This window comes from Arvicanthis niloticus, chromosome 2, assembly GCF_011762505.2.
Source record: "Arvicanthis niloticus isolate mArvNil1 chromosome 2, mArvNil1.pat.X, whole genome shotgun sequence".
NCBI lineage: Eukaryota > Metazoa > Chordata > Mammalia > Rodentia > Muridae > Arvicanthis > Arvicanthis niloticus.
Genome location: NC_047659.1, coordinates 125,691,930 through 125,703,542, shown reverse-complemented (window position 1 = coordinate 125,703,542; position 11,613 = coordinate 125,691,930). Strand labels below are relative to the sequence as shown.

The window sequence follows — 11,613 nt, the reverse complement described above, 5'->3', positions numbered from 1 at the left end:
ACAACTTTTGATCACAAAAAGGAAGAGAAAGGTGGCGACAGAGGAGGAGAAAAGAATGATAATGAATGGTGGCTGGAGAGCACAGTGAGGGCAGTGGGGGTGCCAGTGTCCCCAGAGCACAGTGAGGGAGGTGACAGTGTCCCTAGAGCACAGTGAGGGTAGTGGGGTACCAGTGTCCCCAGAACACAGTAAGGGCAGTGAGGTGACAGTGTCTCCAGAGCCTAAGTAGAGCATAGTTGGAGGTGCCAGTGTCCCCAGAGCCTATATGAAAACACATGGCCACCACAAATCTATTTCCAGAAGGCCTAGAACCTCTGTATGAGCCAAGCTCCGACAGGGACAAGTAAGTGTTAACAATGGCTTGTCCAGAAGAATTTTTAAAACTTTTATTTTAAAGGGGGCAGAGGGTGGCTCAGCTGCTGAGAGCACTTGGCTGTTCTTCCAAAGAATATGAGTTCAACCCACATGGCAGCTCACAACTGCCTGTAATTCTAGTTCCTGGTATCCAGCACCTTCACACAGACATAGATACAGGAAAAAGCACCAATGCACATAAAATAAAAATAAATCATTTTTTTAAAAGTGTGTGTGTGTATGTGCATGCATGGAAACACTCTCAGAGGCCATCCATTGCATCTCTTAGAGCTGGGGTTGCAGATGGTTTTAAGTTGGCCAGTGTTGGTAGTGGAAACTGTGTTGCAACCTTTGGAAGAGCAACAAGAGCTCTTAACTGCCGAGCCACCTGCCAGTCCCTCTGGCAGCGGATTTAAGCTTCTTTGCCTATGAATCATGAGTGTTTTGTATGAAAGAATAAATAAAACGTGATGTGCAAATACTATACATTTTGCCTTCAAAGGAAAGGCAATTCTAATACAGTATAGATGAACCTTAAAGGTATTATGCCATGTGAAATAAAACATGGGTAAATATTGCGTGGTTTCTCCTATGAGGTATCTAGAGAAGTTGAATTCATAGGGACATAGAATTCATAGAATGATGCTGCTAGACTGAGAGGATGGGGCACCTGCATGGAGAAACCAGTCCTGTGGGATGAAGAGTTCTGGAGACTGGCTGCATGCCTGTGTAATGACTTTCACAATATAGAAATGTACAGAAAACTGGCTAAGATAGAAGACAGACATGGTGTTCAATCCTGTAATCTCAACTATGCTGGAGGCCAAAGCAAGGCAAAAGGCAGGAGGATCTCTGTGAGTTCAAGGCCAGTCTGATCTACATGTCGAGTTCCAGGACAGCCAGGACTAACTAAATAAAGATACCCTGTTGTAAAAATAAAAAAATAAAAACAAAGGTTCAGATGATAAATTTGGTATTTGGCATTATATATATTTTTACCACAATTAAAAAACCTTCACATTTGTAAATGTAAAAAAAACTCAATGTAAAACAAACAACTGTACACCCAAAGATACCACAAAGCAAACTGTAAATGTGGACATTATGCCAATGGTGGTCAACATCTATAATTCAAGTTCTCAAGGGAAGGCTAACACATGGTGGAAGGACAGAACCACCTCCTGCAAACTGTCCTCTGACCTCTGAACAAGTGCCACTATATGAAAAATGCACATACACACCTGCATTAACCATGAGAACAAAAGAAACCAAAAGCACACACCATGTCCTGGCTTATAGTGTTAGTTGCATGAATATATGCACTTATCAAATTCAATAAGGTCTTAAAATAAGTGAACTTAATTACATGCAAAGTATTCCTCAATAAAGTCAACTGCTTTACAAAGAAATACTCATTACATAACTAACTTTGGGGGAGTTGGGTAGGGCAAAGGCACTGATAATCAAACTCAGTATCATACATGCTAGGCAAACACTCAGCCCCTAAGCCACATGCTTAGCACAGCAACATATTTTTTGGTGCAGGTCTCAAACTCTGTGGCTTTCCATTTTCTCCCCAAAGCTGACTGAATTGAGAGCGGAAGTAAATGGCTGCCCAGAGCTATAGGCACCACACTTACTGCAAAATGCTCATCTTGAGCTGCAGGCCATGCAGCACTTCAATCACTCTCTGAACGTCCCCGAGAAGCTGGTGGGTGGCCACAATCTTCTTGGCATTCTGATGGGAATAGTTCTCTTCCAGAAATGCCAGACCATGCATATGTCCCCGGCTCAGCCACTCCTTGTCATACCAGTATTTGAAGCCGGGCCTCTGACCTAAGGTGACAACATTACAACAGTTAAACACACCTGAGGGAAACCCAGGCTGTCCCCTCAGTGGGCCTATCATCCAAGTTTCCAGACCTGGGTTCTGATTACTGTGTTCCCTTTGTTCACCTTTCCCTGGCCTCTATGATGTGTTGGACACAAGGTAGGAAGGAATAAGGTATGGTCCCTTCCACCCACCACAGGAACTAGAGTACAGATTCTGATTCTGATTCGTAGTCTTTCTCATTTCAGCTATCTCCCTCCCTTCCCCACTTTTTCTGCCCCCTCCCCTCCTTTTTCTAGACAGGATCTCACGTGACTCAGACAATCCTCAAACTGATCATGAAGCTTAGACTGGCTTTGAACCCGTTCCTCCTGCTTCTGCTTCTGGAATACAGATGTTCACCACCATGGCAGGCAGAATTCAGAGTTAAGTCATTTCCTTCCCTCCTCCACTCACAACATTCCACAGCTTTCAACTGTTCACAGAAGAAAACACCGAACCCCTAACTCTATCTATTAAGGCCACAGAATCCTTCTCTTTCCTCTTCTCCTCACACCACCCTTAGCATGGTTTGTTTGAGTTTTTAGAAACACACACAAAACAATCTCTTTCTTGGCCTGACCTCTTTCCTCCAGTGCTCCTATCTGAAGCTGCATTCCCCTAGGCCTCTCCAGGACGCGTGCTCCTCATCTCCTCAGGCAAGCCTTCTGGCCAACAGACAGCATCAAAAAGCCTTTTCAGGGTCCCTGGTTATCCCCTCATTGCTTTCTCTTCTAGCTTCACCTGTATACCTGTCTTGTGTTTATTTGACTTGTTTCAACTTCTGTTTTCTGTCCCCAGTCTCATTAAAAGCCAGAAGAAAAGGAGCCATCTTACTGATAGCTGCAGTCTCAGAGCCTGGCAAGGTGTCTCAAATGGACTCAGTGAACAGAAGGCTCCAAGCCCGTTTCCAAGTACTACCTGGCCCTAAATAGACAGATGACAGTGCCCCTTCTCTGAACCCCTGCTTCCCATCTGTTATGTAACAGATGACCTGGATGGCTCCCAGGCCCTGCTCATGACAAGCCTCCTTAGAAAAGACAGAAAACTAAGCTCAAAGACTCAACAGCACCTCCTGTTCCAAAAGCTCAGGAGACAGTACCTTCTAACCTGACTCACTCACTCTTCAGTCACTATAAAAACCCTGAAACAGGCTGGGCATAGTAGAAGGGACAGCCAAGATCCACAGACAAGCCGTTAACCATGGAACCAACAACCCTGCTAAGGAGCCAAGCAAGATACTGCTTAGAGTGCTGACAAACTATATATGAGTATGCCTGGCTCTTCCCCTTCAGGGGCAGTGATGCAATGGAGGGCAGGTGTAAAATGCCACCAACAGAGCCACATGCCCATCCTCAGAGCTCTCGAGGAAGAAAGTGTCTCACTGCCGAAACAAGAACAAAAGATCAGCAAGGCCCTGAGCAAGAATGACAGGAGAAGTCATGGAGCATTCAACCCTGTGGATAGTTTTCATCAGACCCACAGAACTTTGTGTCTCTCGTTAACAACACCGTGTGTGTTTCCCACTACATTTCAATATCAAGCCTTCTGCTAGGTAAGCATCTTCATGCACATCTCTTACTGTTCAGGCCTGGCCACCAGGCGGGCTTGTAACTAAGAGGAGCAGAGTCACCTAGCCTAGCCAAGACTCATCAAGAGCACAGACACAGTGTCTCCAAAGTTGCTGTGCTAAGGAGGAGGTTACATGCTGCTCACATCCCAACTCCAGAAATCTCTACCTGGAGGGTCTTGGCAAACATAGCAGGTGTATTTTTCGGGCACATTTTCTTCCAGTAATCCCATGCAGACCCCATGCTGCCAGCACTGGCACTCTTCACACTGTGAGAATTAAAGAAGCAACAGAAGTCAGAATGCAGGAGGCAGCCAAAGCAGGGCCCACCTACCTGGAGTGTGGCTGAGAGGAAATGGGGGAATGTTCCTTTCTAACCTCTACCCAACAAAGCCATAGCCACACAGTGACCCAACTAGGCCACCACTGACCACATGGAGGTTTATGCATAGTGAACAAATTAAATTTAGAGTCCTTAGTTCTTTAGTCCCAAGAGCCATTTCAGAAATGCCCATGAGGCTATCATCTCTGGAAGAGTCTATAGCACACAAAGAGAATTTAGAATGTGAGGTGTGGTGGAATATGTCTGTAATCCCAGCACTTGAGAGGTAGAGACATGAAGATAGGCTTAGCCAGACATAGTTACACAGTGAGGCCAAAGCCTGCATGGGATACTATAGAACCTGTCACAAAAACAAAACACAGGGCTGGAGAGATGGCTCAGCGGTTAAGAGCACTGAATTCTCTTCCAGAGGTTCTGAGTTCAATTCCCAGCAACCACACGGTGGCTCACAGCCATCTGTAATGGGATCTGATGCTCTCTTCTGGTGTGCATGAAGACAGCTACAGTGTACTCACATATATAAAATAATTCTTAAAAAACAAAGAAACAAACTTTCTGGTGGATGTTCAGCATTTGCAACACAGGAATGTGACAGCTTAAAGAAACTAAAGTCTGAGCCATAAATGAAATAAAAAACACTGAGAGAAGTTCCCTCTGACCTCTGAGGTACCTGCTCTCAGGCACATACACTCCCCACACATACACAATACACACTCAAATTCAAAATAAAAATAAACCTTTAAAAAACAAAACACAAAGCAAACATGTAGAGCACTTGAAAGGTACTGACTTCAGACTGACTGCTACCACTCCTGACTCTCAGTTTCGACTTCCTGGTCACTTTCTGGGCTTAATAAAACCTGTTCATACTCTTAGAATACATTACCTATGTTAACTTTGCACAGTTCCAGGTCCCAACCTTAAGCCTCAGTTTCTCCAAGTGCAGATAGTTTACTGTTCCTACCCACACCACAGGCTGTCTGTTAAAAATCCATGGATCATATGCATATCCTCCCACTATGAACTCAGCACAAAACTTCATATTGAGTTTCTATTATTAACAGACTAGCTAAGTTCCTTTGGCCTCCTAGAGCAATCATGTGCTAGCTCTTTTCATCTACTCTTACACTTGCGGAAGGTTGCATAAGTGATCAATGGCACATGAGAGGGCATGAATTTAGCCAAGTGCAAAGATTCCTGCAAAGCCTATGCTCAGCTGCCTTCCTGCATTCCCTGGTATTGGGAATGCTGCAAGAGGACCAGGAAGCAGAATGGGAATCCCTACTCTAAAGACATCAACTGGGGGCTGGAGAGATGGCTCAGCAGTTAAGAGCACTTACTGCTCTTCCAGAGGTCCTGAGTTCAATTCCTGGCAACCACATGGTGGCTCACAACCATCTGTCATGAGAACCAATGCACTCTTCTGGTGTGTCTGAAGACAGCTACAGTGTACTCATATAAGTAAAATAAATAAATCTTTAAAAAAAAAAAGACATCAACTTTATCTAGGCTTATAAAATATTGTGGCCCAACAAATACAGAAGTTGGTAGCTCTGAAACTAAGCAGAACTCTAAAATTAGTAGTCAGAAAATATATGCAAAGTAGAAAGATGAAAGGGAGGGGACTAGCCCTGCTAGGGATTTTGGAATATTACAAAGGCACAATCTCATAGAACTGCTGTGTTCTTCTGTCTCTGCTTCACTGAAAAAGAGAGAATCCAGATGTACAGAGAAAGGCAGTAAATCAAGCAACATTTCAAAACAGGAGCACATAGCCAGTAACCGGAAGCCACAGCCCTCATTCAACACCAAAATAAACATGTGTAAGGTGCTTAAAAAACAAAAGCTCTGAAGTACTAGAAGACACCACAAAGGTCTACATCTAGGAAGCATTTGACTAATCTTAGCATTTAGGAAACAAAAGCAGAAAATACAGCAGGTTTGAGAATAAATGGGGCCAAATGAGACTGTGGCGAGTCTCATTAAGGATTGTCTAGGTAAGGTTACTCTATGGTCTGTTTATTTAGGATTATTTTAGATAGGGTGAGTGAAAGACCGGTCCATTGTAGGTGGCACCATTTCCTAGGCAGGGGATGCTAGCTAAACTTTGCCAGAGTAAAGAAAGTAAGCCAAGTGTGGCATGCAGGTATGAACGAGTTCCACTCATCTTCCTGACACTGAGGCGGTATGAGGAGTTGGCTTCATGCTCCTGCCTCTATGCTGTTCTGTGTCCTATGTACCCATCTAGAACTGTGAGCCATAGAAACTTCTCTCTTAAGTTGCTTTTGTGAGAATATTTTATCACAGCAACAGAAAAGTAACTAAGACAGAGACTCTGCCCTAAACAAACAAACAAAAACATCAACAAAAAGGACAAAAGACATAAATCCAACTATGTACATTAAATTAAGTCAACCAAATTTTGATGTCATGTATATAAAACAGGAAAGCAAAAAGTAAAACAAAGCCTGTTCTTCCTGTTACAGCCTATGCAGAGATGCATGACAGGCTGCCAATCCTTATCGGGAATACCTGCTGCCCACATATATGCATGCTTGCTCGTGTGCGCGCGCGCGCACACACACACACACACACACACACACACACACACACACACACTACATACACACCAAGTAACAGAGGTAGACAAATTATAAAACCTGACTCCATTTCTTCCTTCAGGCTAGCAGAGAAGGCGAGTCCATAAAGAAGCCTGAATTGCCACTCCACAATCTGAATCCCTATTGCCCAACTCCTTCCTGGGAGACAGGCTAGACCTTCCCCTTTGGCCTCAATGATTTTCCCCTTTTATTAATATATATTTACAGCAGCCTAGAATTCCCAGAAATCTGAACTCAAAAGCAAGCTCAGTCTAATGTTGTTAGCACTGCATATGCAGGGCTGTTCACACGACTCAGTCACTGCTGACCTCACATTCTCTCCAAGGATCAGTTTGTCTTCCTCTAACCTGTGTTCTGGAAACTCTACTTGCCTGAATCATGAAGTCATTTTCCTCCTGCACTTCACAGATGCAGCGGACCACCTCAAAATCATAGCGGTCGTCACCTTCAAGCTCCTCATCTGGGTTGGTGGTCACATCAACATCTTGACCATACTCCTCATCGCTCCAAAGAAAGCTCTCCGAAGAGGACTCGCTCAAATTATCCTCCTCTGGAAGGAAAGGGAAGCCAACAGTTAGTGCTCTAAACTCACAGATAACATTGTGTACCCCACATTGTTTCAGCCCCTTTCCTCCAGGGACTTCCACAGGCCTGGAAACAGGATTCGGTTTTCAGCTCTATTCTTATTAGAACAGCTCAAATGACACATGCTGCCTGACCAGGGCTGAACTACTGCTCCCATTTCACTGAGGAAACACCAAGGGGCTCCCAGCACCACTGAGCTCATTGTCAGAAGAGTGACTTCTTGTGACTCACATATACCATCACCCCAGGACTCTAAAATGTTCCCCTAGTTTTATCCCCAGCCCACCAGAACCTATCTGGTTTCTACTATTTCTGTCCTCAGCCACCTTTAGATTTCTGTACAGTGGGGAAAGAGGCCAACTGCAGAGATAAGGCTACACCTTCTCACTGACTACTTCCAATAGAAGTAGTACTTACTCTACACCACACCCATGGTCACATGGCATACACTTTTTAACAGCCCATCATGTGAGAGTGAGTTCTCTTACCACATGCTTTCAATTTCCCTTTGTGGTTTCCATTATCTGAACCATGGAGCTGTGGGCTCATATGGACCCCAGGCTTGTGTGAGGAACCACATCTGGTGACAGCAAATGTTTTGGGTGGAGAAGGTTCCTGTGAGGTGTCACTGATGTCCTCACTGCAGGGACATTCTACAAGAACAGCATCAGGCACAAATGAGCAACCCAGGTGCCATCAGGCGTCCCAGAAGCAGCCCCATCCAGTGACAGCTTTTGAGTTCAAAGAGCTCAAAGGTCTAGGTGCAGCACACCACAGAGAGGGGGGAAGGTCAGTTACCTTTAAGAAACACTTCCTCCCCACCCAACCCGTTCCTTTTCTGATAAAATGGATTTCATAAGCCAGAAGGGACACAGAGAATAAAACATAGGCATCTCTTTAGCTCCCAAGGTTGCAGCAGAGATTTTCTTAAAAGTGTTGTTTTAAGACCTTTCAATAACTGAAGGTTTTCTTGAGAGTTGAGTATTTAACAGTTATGCAAGTAAACCTCAAGGACCATACATGCACATAACCTCAGTGCTTCAGGGCGCTCAAGTTAAGGAGCGAGAGGCTGAGAGCAGTGTGAGATACAGAGCAAAAAGACCACGTTTCAAACACAGAGGGGAAAGTTACTTAAGCAACACACTATTCCTGTGCATACCAAGTCCTTTCCTGTGACAGGACACACTGGCCAACGGTACCTTGGGGAGGCATTTATAAAGGCCAAACTTTCTGAGACTTGGCTGAGGGGCCAGCAAGATGGCTCAATGGGAAAATAGACTTGCCATACAAGTCTGGTGACCTGAGTTAAATCTCTCAAACCCAGAGTGGGAAGAGAATTTGTTCCTGAAAGTTGTCCTCAAACGTCCACAAGTGCACTGTGCATGTGGACACCTTCACGTACACACATCAGAATGTATTTGCAATAATAGTAAATAAACTAAGTCTCTGTAAGAGTTGGTTGCATGTTCGGCCTCAACCCATATCCTCTTCCAGGACCCGTGCTAGGCTGAGCCCACAAGCCCCAAGAAAGACCTCTTGTCTTTCCTAAGTAGGGTAGTTCTCCATACCAGGCTTAGTTTTCTTTTTCTTTTTCTTTTTCTTCTTTGGCTTCACTCTCACAAGTTCTTTGAATTTCTTCTCTTTATTCTTTTCCTTCTCTTTTGCAGCTAGAATTAAACACATGTTCAAGGGTTGTTATTTAATATTTTGTCTTCAGTTCTAGGATCTTATTCTTTTCTTAGTTTTACCTAAGTATTCCTAGGCAAAAAACCAACACACAATCCTGGACCTGGTCCTGCCCAGGAGAGCCCCTTCCTGCCCCTGGGGATACAAAATGAGTAACCAGCAAGACCACTCCACCACCCCAGGCCTTTTTGTGTCTGAGAAGCTGCCGGGACTGTGAATGAGCTGGGTGAAGTGTGCAGCGCTCTAAGTCCACAGCTACCTTCCTGCTTCAGCTGCCAAACAGAGTAGTGACGATAGTGACTCAAGGTCCTCAAAGCTGATATTATCATCTTGTCCTTTATAGGAAAGTTTGCTGATACTCAGGAAGCAGAGGCAGGCAGATCTCAGTGAGTTCAAAGCCAGCCTGGTCAACATAGCAAGTTCCAGGCCAGCCAGAGTTATATAGCGAGATTCTATCTCTCAAATACATAGACAGATAAAATTTTTAAATAAATAAAATTCAAGGCCAGCTAGACTACTCTGTGAAACTTTCTAAGGAAAAAAAAAAGTGTATGTGTGTACTATACACACATCCATACATACACATTATATGTATACATATAATGTTGGGATGACCTATACCCATATATTGTGTCAAATGGCTGTGTAGGTATGATCCAGTATTTTCAATTATTAATTGCAGAACAATCTGCCTATGGGGGATATTTGGTATTGTCATTTCTATGGACCATTAACTTGCTTTCTATATGTAAATGCTAGTCGCTTCCTCACCTGCCCCAAAAAAGGATTCTCTGAGATTATTGTGTTAAAAAGCTGCCTTGGGGGAGGTCACATAGCCCCCAGTCTGGCTAAAGGGCAACATTACAATAAGGACTGGGCCTTGTCCTGCTGCTGATCTGCTCAGAACCAGTAAAGCTTGGAACCAGTAAACCACAGTAAACATAAACCACAGTAAACAATATTGATGGCTGCAGAAAATAACACCCACCCACCCCCCTCCCGTAGTGCTCAATGGTTCATTTAGTCTAAAGACATGGTTTTCCCAGGGTAAGAAAATGGCCTAAGCGAGACTGGCAATGGGTAGTAAGCACAGTAGCTTTTCTCCCTTCCTTGATACTCTTTCTAGGTTAAACCTGCATGGGAGCATGGGAGGCTGGTGATATGGCGCTGTGTGTAAAGGCACTCTCTGCAAAGCCAATGGCAGGAGCTCAATCCTGGGGACTCATGCAGTGGGAGAGAATGGGATACTTCCACATGTGTGCCAGCATCTCTTTGCTGTGGTACTAGACAGTGTGCTGGTAGGGACACTGTCTATTTTTGGAGGTAGAGTGGGAGTTGTTTAAGACAAGGTTTCTCTGTGTAGGCCTGGCTATCCTACACTAGGTCAGTAGACCCGGCTGGCTTCAAACTCACAGATATCTGCCTGCCTCAGCCTCCTGAGTGCTGGCATTAAAGGTGTGTGCCACCACTACCCAGGTCTCCTCTCTGCCTTTAAAGAGCATCAATGTCAGTGTTTGGCCAGAGATAATGATACACACCTTGGATCCCAGCAGAGACAGGCAGATCTCTGTAAATTCAAGATCAACATGATCTATAAGAGAAAGGTCCAGGTTGGTCAGCACCGCATAGTGTGACCTTGTCTCTAAAAAGGGCCAGTGTTCTGAGTTTGAGGCGAGCCTGGTCTACAGAGTGAGTTCCAGGACAGCCAGGACTACACAGAGAAACCCTGTCTCGAAAAACCAAAAAAGGGCCAGTGTTTGATTCTAAATATATCAAGCACCCCTCAAACAAGAGAAATAAACCAGTCACTGATCCTTTGTTCCAGAGTACCCACAACCAGAAGCACATCCCAGAAGATGACTTTGACTTTGTTCTTCTTTGCAGAGCGTGGCAATAAATCCTTGCAGAGTGAACAGACTGATCTAGTTTAGCCTGGAGCAATACTGACACCAGCATTCTGACCCTCTGCTCAATAAGGAACTTTCTTTCCCTGATCTTTTTTATAAGAGCAGGCTTATAAGAGCAAGCACGGGGCCCAGTTCCTCAATCTACAATCTGGTTTATACAAGCCCACTCTGAAAACTAGCCACCCCCTGCTGGGGCTTAAGCAAGACTGGGGTAAAGGCACTCAGCCACCACCAAGCCTCCTTTTCTATCTTAGCAGGAAACTCCCCCCCCCCCTTAAAATTATTTATTTATTTATTTATTTATTTATTTATTTATTTAATGTATTTGAGTACACTATCCCTGTCTTCTGACACACCACAAGAGGGCATGGGATCCCATTAGAGATGGTCGTGAGCCACCATGTGGTTGCTGGGAATTGAATTCAGAGCAGTCAGTGCTCTTAACAGCTGAGCCATCTCTCCAGTGCACTCCCTCACTCCCCCCCCCCCACCCCTTTGAGCTTGCTTCTAAAACTTAAAGTTGAAAATTAGGTTTCCAAGGGTATTTTAGAATGATTAATAACTTTGCAATAAATTACTTTGTTTTTGAGACAGAGTCTCACTTATTCCAGACTGGTATTGACAAGGTATTGAGAATAAGCTTAAACTCCAAATCCTTCCATCTCCGCCTCCAAAGT

At 44.4% G+C, this 11,613-nt stretch overlaps 1 protein-coding gene across 5 annotated transcripts in view; it reads right to left on the bottom strand.

The window, feature by feature from the left end:
* Phf20 (PHD finger protein 20) overlaps window positions 1–11,613 on the bottom strand; it is a 102,869-nt gene that overhangs the window by 8,404 nt on the left and 82,852 nt on the right. For all 5 annotated transcript variants that reach the window (XM_034494441.2, XM_034494440.2, XM_076930101.1 and 2 more), the window contains 5 exons: window positions 8,912–9,010; window positions 7,832–7,996; window positions 7,130–7,308; window positions 3,964–4,063; window positions 1,995–2,190 (listed from right to left, as the gene is read on the bottom strand). In XM_034494441.2, coding sequence (XP_034350332.1) covers window positions 1,995–2,190; window positions 3,964–4,063; window positions 7,130–7,308; window positions 7,832–7,996; window positions 8,912–9,010 — 739 coding nt within the window. The remainder of the gene's footprint in view (window positions 1–1,994; window positions 2,191–3,963; window positions 4,064–7,129; window positions 7,309–7,831; window positions 7,997–8,911; window positions 9,011–11,613) is intronic.